The 11,374-nt window shown below is 45.1% G+C and overlaps 1 protein-coding gene across 1 annotated transcript in view; it reads left to right on the top strand.

Annotated features, from left to right (window-relative positions):
- LOC311223561 (ankyrin repeat and IBR domain-containing protein 1-like) overlaps positions 1–11,374 on the top strand; it is a 211,281-nt gene that overhangs the window by 97,588 nt on the left and 102,319 nt on the right. Inside the window, exon 6 of the mRNA XM_084308341.1 lies at positions 1–21. This exon is cut by the window's left edge and continues 191 nt beyond it. Coding sequence (XP_084164467.1) covers positions 1–21 — 21 coding nt within the window. The remainder of the gene's footprint in view (positions 22–11,374) is intronic.

The raw sequence follows: 11,374 nt of genomic DNA, 5'->3' as shown, positions 1-11,374 counted from the left end.
GCCCACGAGGCCTCCTGCATGGTGGGTAAACACACGGTGGTAGTGAGTCATACTGGTAGTCAGGGACGTGCACATGACTTTAGAGGGGCAGGTGCTCAAAGGCTGAAAAGGGCACTACACTTGTGTGTATATATTAAGCGAGCGCGCGAGCGAAATTTTTAAGGGCGCTTTTCGGGCGGGCGGCCCCCTTTTTATGCTTTTTGGGGGTTTTGGTGATCAAATATTGAATATTGAACTATAATAATCAGTGCAGGAGCTCACTTATCCTTGAAAGACACCTTTATCACTGACTTAAAAGGCCCATACATCTCCATAAATGTTCAGGGGGGAGGGAATAAGTGCTTACCCTACAGACCCCAAGAAGTGCTGTATATTCTGTATTGTTTAATATAAATGCATTTTTTATTCCAATCCCGATTTGTATTTGAGATTCCCAAATCCCATCGGACTTGACTTCTTTGTGTCCCTCAATGAGTGTAATACCAGCATTCAACAGCGGTTTCTATCATCATCATCATCACCACCCACGCTATGCATAAAATATATAGGTCCGCGGAGAGGCACGCTGAGGAGGCCGTGCAAACTGCAATGGAATATGGGGCATCTCTCTCTCTTTACATAATATTTTGATTATATCCTGACATTTTTCAGTTGGAAGTGCAGTCTATATGCGTAACAGTAAAAAAAAAAAAAAAAAAAAAAATTTCAAAAAGGGCACTTTTTTGATGAGGCTCAAAAAGGCAGGTGCTCAGGCACCCCTTGGCCTCTATGTGTGCACTTGCCTGCTGGTAGTATTAAAGGGGACGTGCATTGCTATTCCTTTCACCATTTGGGCAACTTTACACAATTCCTGTGAGTCTATGGAACACATCTGTAAAGTATTTATTTAATTTTTTATTATCCACTTTTTTCTCCTTTTTCTATTTTCTCCCATCCCAATTCCAATGTGCCAATTCACCCCTCCCCTGTCTTGAACGTTGCTCGCATATGCCCCCCACTGGCCGGTTGTAGGGAGGATAGAAGCCTTGCATCACGTGTCCCCTCCGATACACGAGGAGGCAGCCTGTCACATCTTTTCACCTGCCAGCGCGGACTCTCATTGGCGAGGTGTAACATGTGGGAGGCTCACACTACTCCCGCCATTTCCTGTCTCTGCTGTGCAGGCGTCCCCAACCGACCTGTAGGAGTCGCTGTCCACAACGTCCAGATTACCACCCATCGACTTCCACCCGCTAACTCTGCCAATTGAGTTAGTATGACGGCCGGCCCAAGCCGGAGGCAACGCCGACAGCCGGATTCGAACCCGGTGTCTCTTGCGTTGGTGACAAGCGCAGTGTCCGCTGCGCCACCCAGCCGCCTCATCTGTAAAGTTTTTTTCAAAAAAATGCATTGTTTTATATTTTTTATCAATTACTCAAAAGCAAAAATTTTCGACTTCAAGATTCCAAGCTGTTTGTGCTGGGCTCCGCCCATAAGCGCTTTGAGTGACAGTCGCCCACAGTCTGCGACTGGCAGACAGAGAGAGACATAGAGAGATTGAGGGGGATAGTAATTAATTTCGCCACGGGGGGGGGGCATAATCCCACGGGTTTCAAATTACAATATATACCGCTGTGAATATTATTGCACGGATCGGAATATGGGCATGCGCGTGGGAGTCAAAGATATTTTGACAGTGATATCCCAGGGAGAAGCCCCACACCAGCCCTGCGCGGTCAGGTTGTGTGTAAAATGCGTGTGTGTTTGTTTCCCCGACAGAAGCTCCTCTCCCTCTCTATCTCTCTCTCTCCCTCTCTATCTCTCTCTCTCTCGCTCGCTCGTTCTCTGCCTCTCTCTGTCGGCACCCGCTTGAGGAAGTGCAGGTATTTCCACTCGCTCTGCTGTCGCTACAACCATAGAGGGGGCGTTAGTTATGCAGATCATTGCCTTATTCACACAGCAAAACAGTCAAATCAGAATGACCTAATTCACTGGGAGAGGAGATTGTCTCAACTGAATTAGAGCAATCCGCCAATATGGTAATTAGAGACACAGACCCATTGATACGAACTATAAAACAATGCTAAACACTGGAAAAGGCCATTTATAAGACACAGGACCTTTAATATGTAGTGATACAGGTATAAAGACACTATGGTAGTAAGTCATACTGGTAGTATTAATATGTACAGTGATACAGTTATAAAGACACTATGGTAGTAAGTCATACTGGTAGTATTAACATGTACAGTGATACAGGTATAAAGACACTATGGTAGTAAGTCATACTTGTAGTATTAATATGTACAGTGATACAGGTATAAAGGCACTATGGTAGTAAGTCATGCTGGTGGTATTAATATGTACAGTGATACAGGTATAAAGACACTATGGTAGTAAGTCATACTGGTAGTATTAATATGTACAGTGATACAGGTATAAAGACACTATGGTAGTAAGTCATACTGGTAGCATTAATATGTACAGTGATACAGGTATAAATACACTATGGTAGTAAGTCATTCTGGTAGTATTAATATGTAGTGATACAGGTATAAAGACACTATGGTAGTAAGTCATACTGGTAGTATTAATATGTACAGTGATACAGGTATAAAGACACTATGGTAGTAAGTCATACTGGTAGTATTAATATGTACAGTGATACAGGTATAAATACACTATGGTAGTAAGTCATTCTGGTAGTATTAATATGTAGTGATACAGGTATAAAGACACTATGGTAGTAAGTCATACTGGTAGTATTAATATGTACAGTGATACAGGTATAAAGACACTATGGTAGTAAGTCATACTGGTAGTATTAATATGTACAGTGATACAGGTATAAAGACACTATGGTAGTAAGTCACACTGGCCAGCAGTGTAACTAGTAAGAGTAGGTAAGGGATATGTACAGATATAGATATAGTAACTAGTAAGAGTAGGTACGGGATATGTACAGATATAGATATCGTAACTAGTAAGAGTAGGTACGAGATATGTATAGATATAGTAACTAGTAAGAGTAGGTAAGAGATATGTACAGATATAGATATAGTAACTAGTAAGAGTAGGTACGAGATATGTACAGATATAGATATAGTAACTAGTAAGAGTAGGTAAGGGATATGTACAGATATAGATATAGTAACTAGTAAGAGTAGGTAAGGGATATGTACAGATATGTCAGAATGCAGGTAGGTGAATTCCAATGGGTGAAGGCAATCACAGAGACAGAGAGTGTTTACTCTTGAACAGGTTCGACTTTAATAGTAAGAACACAGAGTAAATTCTAAGAGAGAACAAGTGCTAATAGCACAAGTGTAAAATAAGGTAAATGGGAGCTTATTGGAGGTCCAGAGTAGAACCGTCCGCGTTATCCCCGAACGCAATTAGTGAAGACCTGACAATGGACAAGCAGAAGAGAGGTATGTTACATAGAGACAAAATACCAACATTCCACACACACCCCCGTGACAGCCAATCAGGAACCACCCCTAAGTGACAGCACTAATTGACAGGGAAATGACAGGTGACAAGCCCAGTGACATATGCCAGGAATGTGGGTGGTCACCGACCGAGGTCGGTGTCCAGAACGTAACAGTACCCTCCCCCGACGAACGGCACCAGACGTTCACCTAGGAGCCTCGGGATTCAGCCGCCGGAAATCAACGATCAGGCTGGGATCTAAAATATCCCTTTGAGGCACCCAAGAACGCTCTTCTATCCCGTACCCCTCCCAATCCACCAAGAACTGAAACCCCCTACCCCTCCGCCTACAACCCAGTATCCTCCGCACCGTGTAAATGGGTTGACCGCCAATAAACCGGGGCGGAGGAACCACAGGCAGTGGCGGGGCCAAGGGCGATGAGAGGAATGGCTTCAACAGGGACACATGAAACGTCGGATGAACCCTCATAGAGCTCGGAAGTCGTAGCTTGTAAGCCACTGGATTAACCCGATGAATCACTTTAAATGGTCCTATAAAGCGAGGAGCCAGCTTCTTGGATTCCACCCGGAGAGGGAGATCCCGGGTGGAAAGCCAAACCCGCTGCCCTGGACGGTAAACTGGAGCCGGACGACGCTTACGGTTAGCCTGCCGTTGGGTACTAACCGAAACCTTCTGTAGCGCCTTCCGAACCTGTTTCCACGTCCTGCGACAGCGAGCCACATGTGCCTGGGCCGAGGGCACCTCCGCCTCCTGCTCCTGCTCGGGAAACAGAGGAGGTTGAAAACCATACTGGCACTGAAAGGGAGACATACCGGTAGAAGAGGAGAGAAGGGTATTATGCGCGTACTCAGCCCAAGCCAACCTCCTACTCCACGTTGCCGGACTACCGGCAACGTAACACCTCAAGACCCCCTCCAAATCCTGGTTGACCCTCTCCGTCTGCCCGTTCGACTGTGGATGGAACCCAGACGACAGACTGACAGAGGCGCCGAGGCCGGCGGCAAACGCCTTCCAGAACCTGGAGGCGAACTGAGGACCCCGGTCCGACACGATATCTACTGGCAGCCCGTGGACCCGAAAGACATGCTGTATAATTAAATAAGCAGTCTCCCGGGCCGAAGGAAGCTTGGGGAGAGGGACAAAGTGAGCCGCCTTAGAGAACCGATCCACCACCACCAAGATGGTGGTGAATCCGTCCGAAAGGGGAAGACCAGAAATAAAGTCCAGAGATATGTGTGACCAGGGTCGTTTAGGAATAGGAAGTGGTCGGAGGAGACCCGCCGGTGCCCGTCGAGAGGTCTTACTACGTGCGCACACCGGACAGGCCGCCACAAAGGAACGCGTATCCCCCTCCACTGTCGGCCACCAGAACCTCCTACGGATAAATTCCAGGGTCCTGGTTGCCCCTGGGTGGCTGGTGAGGGAAGACGCATGTGCCCACTGTAGCAAGCGTGAGCGCGCCACCTTGGGAACATACGACCGTCCCGGAGGACCCCCACCAGGATCGGGCTCCCGCGTTAGCGCCGACCTTACCACCCTTTCTATGCCCCAAGACACGGGTGCCAAAATCAAGGCCGGTGGAATAATGGGATGGGGCTGCTCCTCCCGCCCAGGAAGATCAAACTGGCGCGACAACGCGTCAGGTTTGATATTCTTGGAGCCGGGTCTATAGGAGATGGTATATCGAAATCGTGTGAAGAACAACGTCCACCTGGCCTGGCGAGCGTTAAGGCGTTTAGCCCCTTGGATGTAAGCCAAGTTCTTATGATCAGTCCAAATAATGAAAGGATGTGCCGCCCCCTCCAACCAATGTCTCCACTCCTCCAGTGCCAATTTGATCGCCAATAACTCCCGATTACCCACGTCGTAATTACGCTCGGCTGGTGACAGACGGCGAGAAAAAAAAAGCACACGGGTGCACTTTCCCATCCTTTAAGCATCTCTGAGAGAGCACCCCCCCCACCGCGACGTCAGAGGCATCCACCTCCACAATGAACGGAACCTCCGCGTCATGGCGGATCAATACAGGAGCGGATGTAAAACGACGTTTAAGATCGCAGAAGGCCGACTCAGCCCTAGGCGACCATTCAAAGCCAGGGAGAGAGGCCTTAGTGAGAGCTGTTAAGGGATTGGCTAAGGCGCTAAAATTGCGAATAAAGCGCCTGTAAAAATTTGCAAAGCCCAAAAACCGTTGTAACCCCTTGAGCGACGAAGGCCGTGGCCAGTCCAAAACTGCACTCACCTTGGCTGGATCCATGCGCAGATCGCCCTTCGTCAACACAAAGCCCAGGAAGGACACGGTGTCCGTGTGAAACACACACTTCTCAGCCTTAACGAATAGTTGATGCTTGAGACGGTCTAGCACCTCCCGAACGTGCATTTGGTGTTGCACCATATCGCGAGAAAAAATCAGGATATCATCTAAGTAGACAAACACCGACACCCCAATCAAGTCTCGCAGCACGTCGTTAACCAGGGCTTGGAAGACTGCCGGAGCATTAGCCAAACCAAAGGGCATGACCAAATACTCATAGTGCCCATTGGGTGTGTTAAATGCAGTCTTCCACTCGTCTCCCTCTCTAATCCTGACCAGGTTGTATGCATTACGTAAGTCAAGTTTAGAAAAGACCTGTGCCCCCTGTAAGCACTCAAAGGCCGTGTCCATGAGGGGTAAAGGATATCGGTTCTTGATGGAAACGTCATTCAATCCCCTATAATCAATGCATGGGCGCTGATCCCCATCCTTTTTATCAACAAAAAAGAAGCCAGCGCCGGCAGGGGAAGTGGAAGGGCGTATGTGCCCTGCAAGCAATGCCTCCTCTATGTAGGTGTTCATGGCCAAGGTTTCGGGGCGTGAGAGAGAGAACATTCGCCCGCGAGGCGGGGAGGTACCGGGTAGAAGATTAATGGGACAGTCGTATGATCTATGAGGCGGAAGTGCTTTAGCACGCGTTTTGCTAAAAACGTCCGCCAGGTCCCAATAGATCTCAGGCACCCCTATTAAATCGGGATTAGAGGGTAGATCAGAATCTGCCACGCTCCCCACCATCCTGGAGAAAGAGGGAGGAGACAAAAGAGAAGAGGGGGGGGGGGACAAGGGTTTGGGCAAACTCCCGCTGACGATCGACTTGACGTCGGCCGCCGTTGAGAGTTCGCCCGTGCTCCAATTAATGACACGAACACATGACGACAACCAGGGATGACCCAACACCATGACAGAATAGGGGGAAAATATGACAAAAAATGTAACCCATTCCCACTCCCCACCCTCCACCCGGATGTGTAAGGGAACTGTGCGCTGGGTGACGCTCCCACTGCCCAGAGGCCGACCGTCCAGGGCATAAACTGGTAAGGGAACCCCTAAATCCTCCACTGGGGTTCCCCACTCCTTCACCAATCCCACGTGAATAAAATTGCCCGCCGCCCCTGAGTCAATGAGAGCATTAGTTCCCCTAATGTCACCCCCACAGTTGATCGCCACCTCAAAAAATGTACGAGAATCCGTGGTTTTGGCAGGAATGAGCCCACCTGCTGGCGCCTTTTCGAAGCCCGACGGCGCACCTTCCATCCCCGATTGGCGCCGAGCCGATACAGCCTGGACCCGACAACTGCCGAAGCGGTGACCGGTGCGGCCGCACCGGAAGCAGCGTCGCTCTTTGATGAAGCGCTGCCTCTCGTCGTCCGAGAACGACAGCGCTCCAAGCTGCATGGATTCATCACCCAGTGGCCCACTCGTGTAATGCATGGAATTATCAACACCAGGAGAAGAAGGAAAACATACCTGGGGCTGGGTGTTGTTGACATGCTCCTTCTCCCTCTCCCGGTGCCGATTATCCATCTTGATGGTGGTGTTGATCAGCACTTCCAGCTGCTCGGGGATTTCACGCGCGGAGAGAGCATCTCGCATCCGCGCTGAGAGTCCCCTGACGAACAGAACCACGCAGACGTTCTCCGCCCAAGCTGTCTCCCGAGCCAAGATCCGAAAATTTATAGCATAAGCTGCGACCGTGCGGAGGCCCTACCGGCAGTCGAGAAGACGACCACCAGCCTCGAAGATCGAGAGTACCCGGGAAGTATCGAATACTCTTCTCAATTCCCGGGTAAAGGCGTCCAGACTGTCGCAGATTATCGCCCCTGCCTCTAATTCCGCCGTAGCCCAGGAGAGAGCTTGACCGGTGAGCAGTGTGATAATATACGCTACCTGCGCTGTCTCCGATGGAAATGATCGTGGTTGCAGCCGGAAAACGAGTAGACACTGGGTGATGAATTCCCGACAACCATCCGGTGATCCGTCATAGCGAGCGGGCGCCTGCAGATGTGGTTCGCGGGACCGCTCCTGGACCCCGAACACCCCCCGACTCTCCTCTGCGTGGAGCGCTGCTTCTCCCGCCGCCGACTGAACACCAGCCACTCCTTCTTGGGCTTGTCGGGCTGTGGCCAACGCCGACTGCGCCACCGCTTGGGATGATCCAACGACCCCATTGAGTCGGATTAACTCGGCGCTGACCAGCTGCTGATGTTCCTCCATCCGTGTCTGGGCTGCTCCCTGCGTCCGGAGCATCTCCATGATGGCCTCCATGGAATTCTGATGGTCAGGTCTTCTGTCAGAATGCAGGTAGGTGAATTCCAATGGGTGAAGGCAATCACAGAGACAGAGAGTGTTTACTCTTGAACAGGTTCGACTTTAATAGTAAGAACACAGAGTAAATTCTAAGAGAGAACAAGTGCTAATAGCACAAGTGTAAAATAAGGTAAATGGGAGCTTATTGGAGGTCCAGAGTAGAACCGTCCGCGTTATCCCCGAACGCAATTAGTGAAGACCTGACAATGGACAAGCAGAAGAGAGGTATGTTACATAGAGACAAAATACCAACATTCCACACACACCCCCGTGACAGCCAATCAGGAACCACCCCTAAGTGACAGCACTAATTGACAGGGAAATGACAGGTGACAAGCCCAGTGACATATGCCAGGAATGTGGGTGGTCACCGACCGAGGTCGGTGTCCAGAACGTAACACAGATATAGATATAGTAACTAGTAAGAGTAGGTAAGGGATATGTACAGATATAGATATAGTAACTAAGAGTAGGTAAGGGATATGTACAGATATAGATATAGTAACTAGTAAGAGTAGGTAAGAGATATGTACAGATATAGATATAGTAACTAGTAAGAGTAGGTAAGAAATATGTACAGATATAGTAACTAGTAAGAGTAGGTAAGGGATATGTACAGTAATAGATATAGTAACTAGCAAGTCAAGTCTAGAGTTTTATTTGTCACGGCATACAAGTATACAGTGAAATGCGGGGGGTCTTGCCTGCAATGATTGTGCATAATACAATAATAATAATATAATAAGAATCCAATAGAACGATATTGTGCAATAATACAAGTAATCAAAGTAGGGCATATCGGTATATGTACATGAGTTTTTACAGAGCATGGTAGGACATGCTAGGTCCTGTGGTAGTGCAATACACTGTTAGCTACGGATGAGGCACTGGGTCTTTATATACACTGCTATACAATGCTATATTATACAATCTCAAGTTATACTATTCTTAAAGTGACCTTTCCTTTTGTAAAGTGACCATAAGTGTGAGCGTGTGCAGCATGAGTGTGTGTGTGTGCTCATGTTAAAGTGGCTGCTAGTGTGTGAGCGTGTACAGTGTGTGTGTTGTAAGGGATATGTACAGATATAGATATAGTAACTAGTAAGAGTAGGTAAGGGATATGTACAGATATAGATATATATAGTAACTAGTAAGAGTAGGTAAGGGATATGTACACGTTTCAAGTTTCTTTATTAGTTGTCATACAGAAGTACAGAATACTTTTATATAAAATGCTTCTTTCTGTTTTGCTCCAGAGATTGTGCTAGATAAAAATAGATAAGTATAAAAAAGAGTAGGTAAGGGATATGTACAGATGTAGATATAGTAACTAGTAAGAGTAGGTATGGGATATGTACAGATATAGATATAGTAACTAGTAAGAGTAGGTAAGGGATATGTACAGATATATATATAGTAACTAGTAAGAGTAGGTATGGGATATGTACAGATATAGATATAGTAACTAGTAAGAGTAGGTATGGGATATGTACAGATATAGATATAGTAACTAGTAAGAGTAGGTAAGGTATATGTACAGATATAGATATAGTAACTAGTAAGAGTAGGTATGGGATATGTACAGATATAGATATAGTAACTAGTAAGAGTAGGTAAGGGATATGTACACATATAGATATAGTAACTAGTAAGAGTAGGTAAGGGATATGTACAGATATAGATATAGTAACTAGTAAGAGTAGGTAAGGGATATGTACAGATATAGATATAGTAACTAGTAAGAGTAGGTAAGGGATATGTATAGATATAGTAACTAGTAAGAGTAGGTATGGGATATGTATAGATATAGTAACTAGTAAGAGTAGGTAAGGGATATGTACAGATATAGATATAGTAACTAGTAAGAGTAGGTAAGGGATATGTACAGATATATATATATATATATATATATATATATATATATATATATAGTAAGAGTAGGTAAGGGATATGTACAGATATAGATATAGTAACTAGTAAGAGTAGGTAAGGGATATGTATAGATATAGTAACTAGTAAGAGTAGGTATGGGATATGTATAGATATAGTAACTAGTAAGAGTAGGTAAGGGATATGTACAGATATAGATATAGTAACTAGTAAGAGTAGGTAAGGGATATGTACAGATATATATATAGTAACTAGTAAGAGTAGGTAAGGGATATATACATGTTTCAAGTTTCTTTATTAGTTGTCATACAGAAGTACAGAATACTTTTATATAAAATGCTTCTTTCTGTTTTGCTCCAGATATTGTGCTAGATAAAAATAGATAAGTATAAAAAAGAGTAGGTAAGGGATATGTACAGATATAGATATAGTAACTAGTAAGAGTAGGTAAGGGATATGTACACATATATATATATAGTAACTAGTAAGAGTAGGTAAGGGATATGTACAGATATAGATATAGTAACTAGTAAGAGTAGGTAAGGGATATGTACAGATATAGATATAGTAACTAGTAAAAGCAGGTAATGGATATGTACAGATATGATATAGTAACTAGTAAGAGTAGGTAAGAGATATGTACAGATATAGATATAGTAACTAGTAAGAGTAGATTCCAGGGTAAACCTGAGGAGGAGCGGTTGTGTGTTCTGTGTGATCTGGGAGTGGTGGAGGATGAATATCATTTTGTTTTTTATTGCCCTTTGTACACCACTTTGAGGAGGGCTTTATTTGAAAAAATTCAAATTGTAAACCCAGATTTGTTTTGGCAGTCTGAGAGCTGTATGTTGAGTTGTTTTTTTGTGGAGGACATCTTCGGTTTTGCAGGATTTTTGGAGAAGGCATGGCACCTGAGACAAAACACACTGTATCCTATATAATTGTATTTGAATTCACCTTGTTTTTCTGTTTATTTACATTGAGTACAGCTTGTGTTATATTACGTTTTATTGTATTTTCTTGTATTTTTCTTTTTTTTATGGCCATCTTGGTCTATGTCATTTGTTAAGTAATTGGTAAAGTATATTATTATATACTTATTGTTATGTGTCTTGTAAGCCCATATGGGCTGGGCATACATCTGTATGTAAGACACGAAAATAAAAAATATCAAATCAAATCAAATCAAAGTAGGTAAGGGATATGTACAGATATAGATATAGTAACTAGTAAGAGTAGGTAAGGGATATGTACAGATCTGATATAGATATAGTAACTAGTAAGAGTAGGTAAGGGATATGTACAGATATAGATATAGTAACTAGTAAGAGTCGGTAAGGGATATGTACAGATATAGTAACTAGTAAGAGTAGGTAAGAGATATGTACAGATATATATATATATAGTAACTAGTAAGAGTAGGTAAGGGA

The sequence above is a fragment of the Notolepis coatsorum genome (assembly GCF_963971535.1).
Source record: "Notolepis coatsorum genome assembly, chromosome: 2".
NCBI classification, from domain to species: Eukaryota; Metazoa; Chordata; class Actinopteri; order Aulopiformes; family Paralepididae; genus Notolepis; species Notolepis coatsorum.
Note: the sequence above shows the minus strand (reverse complement) of the source record. Positions and strands in the feature narration are given on the sequence as shown.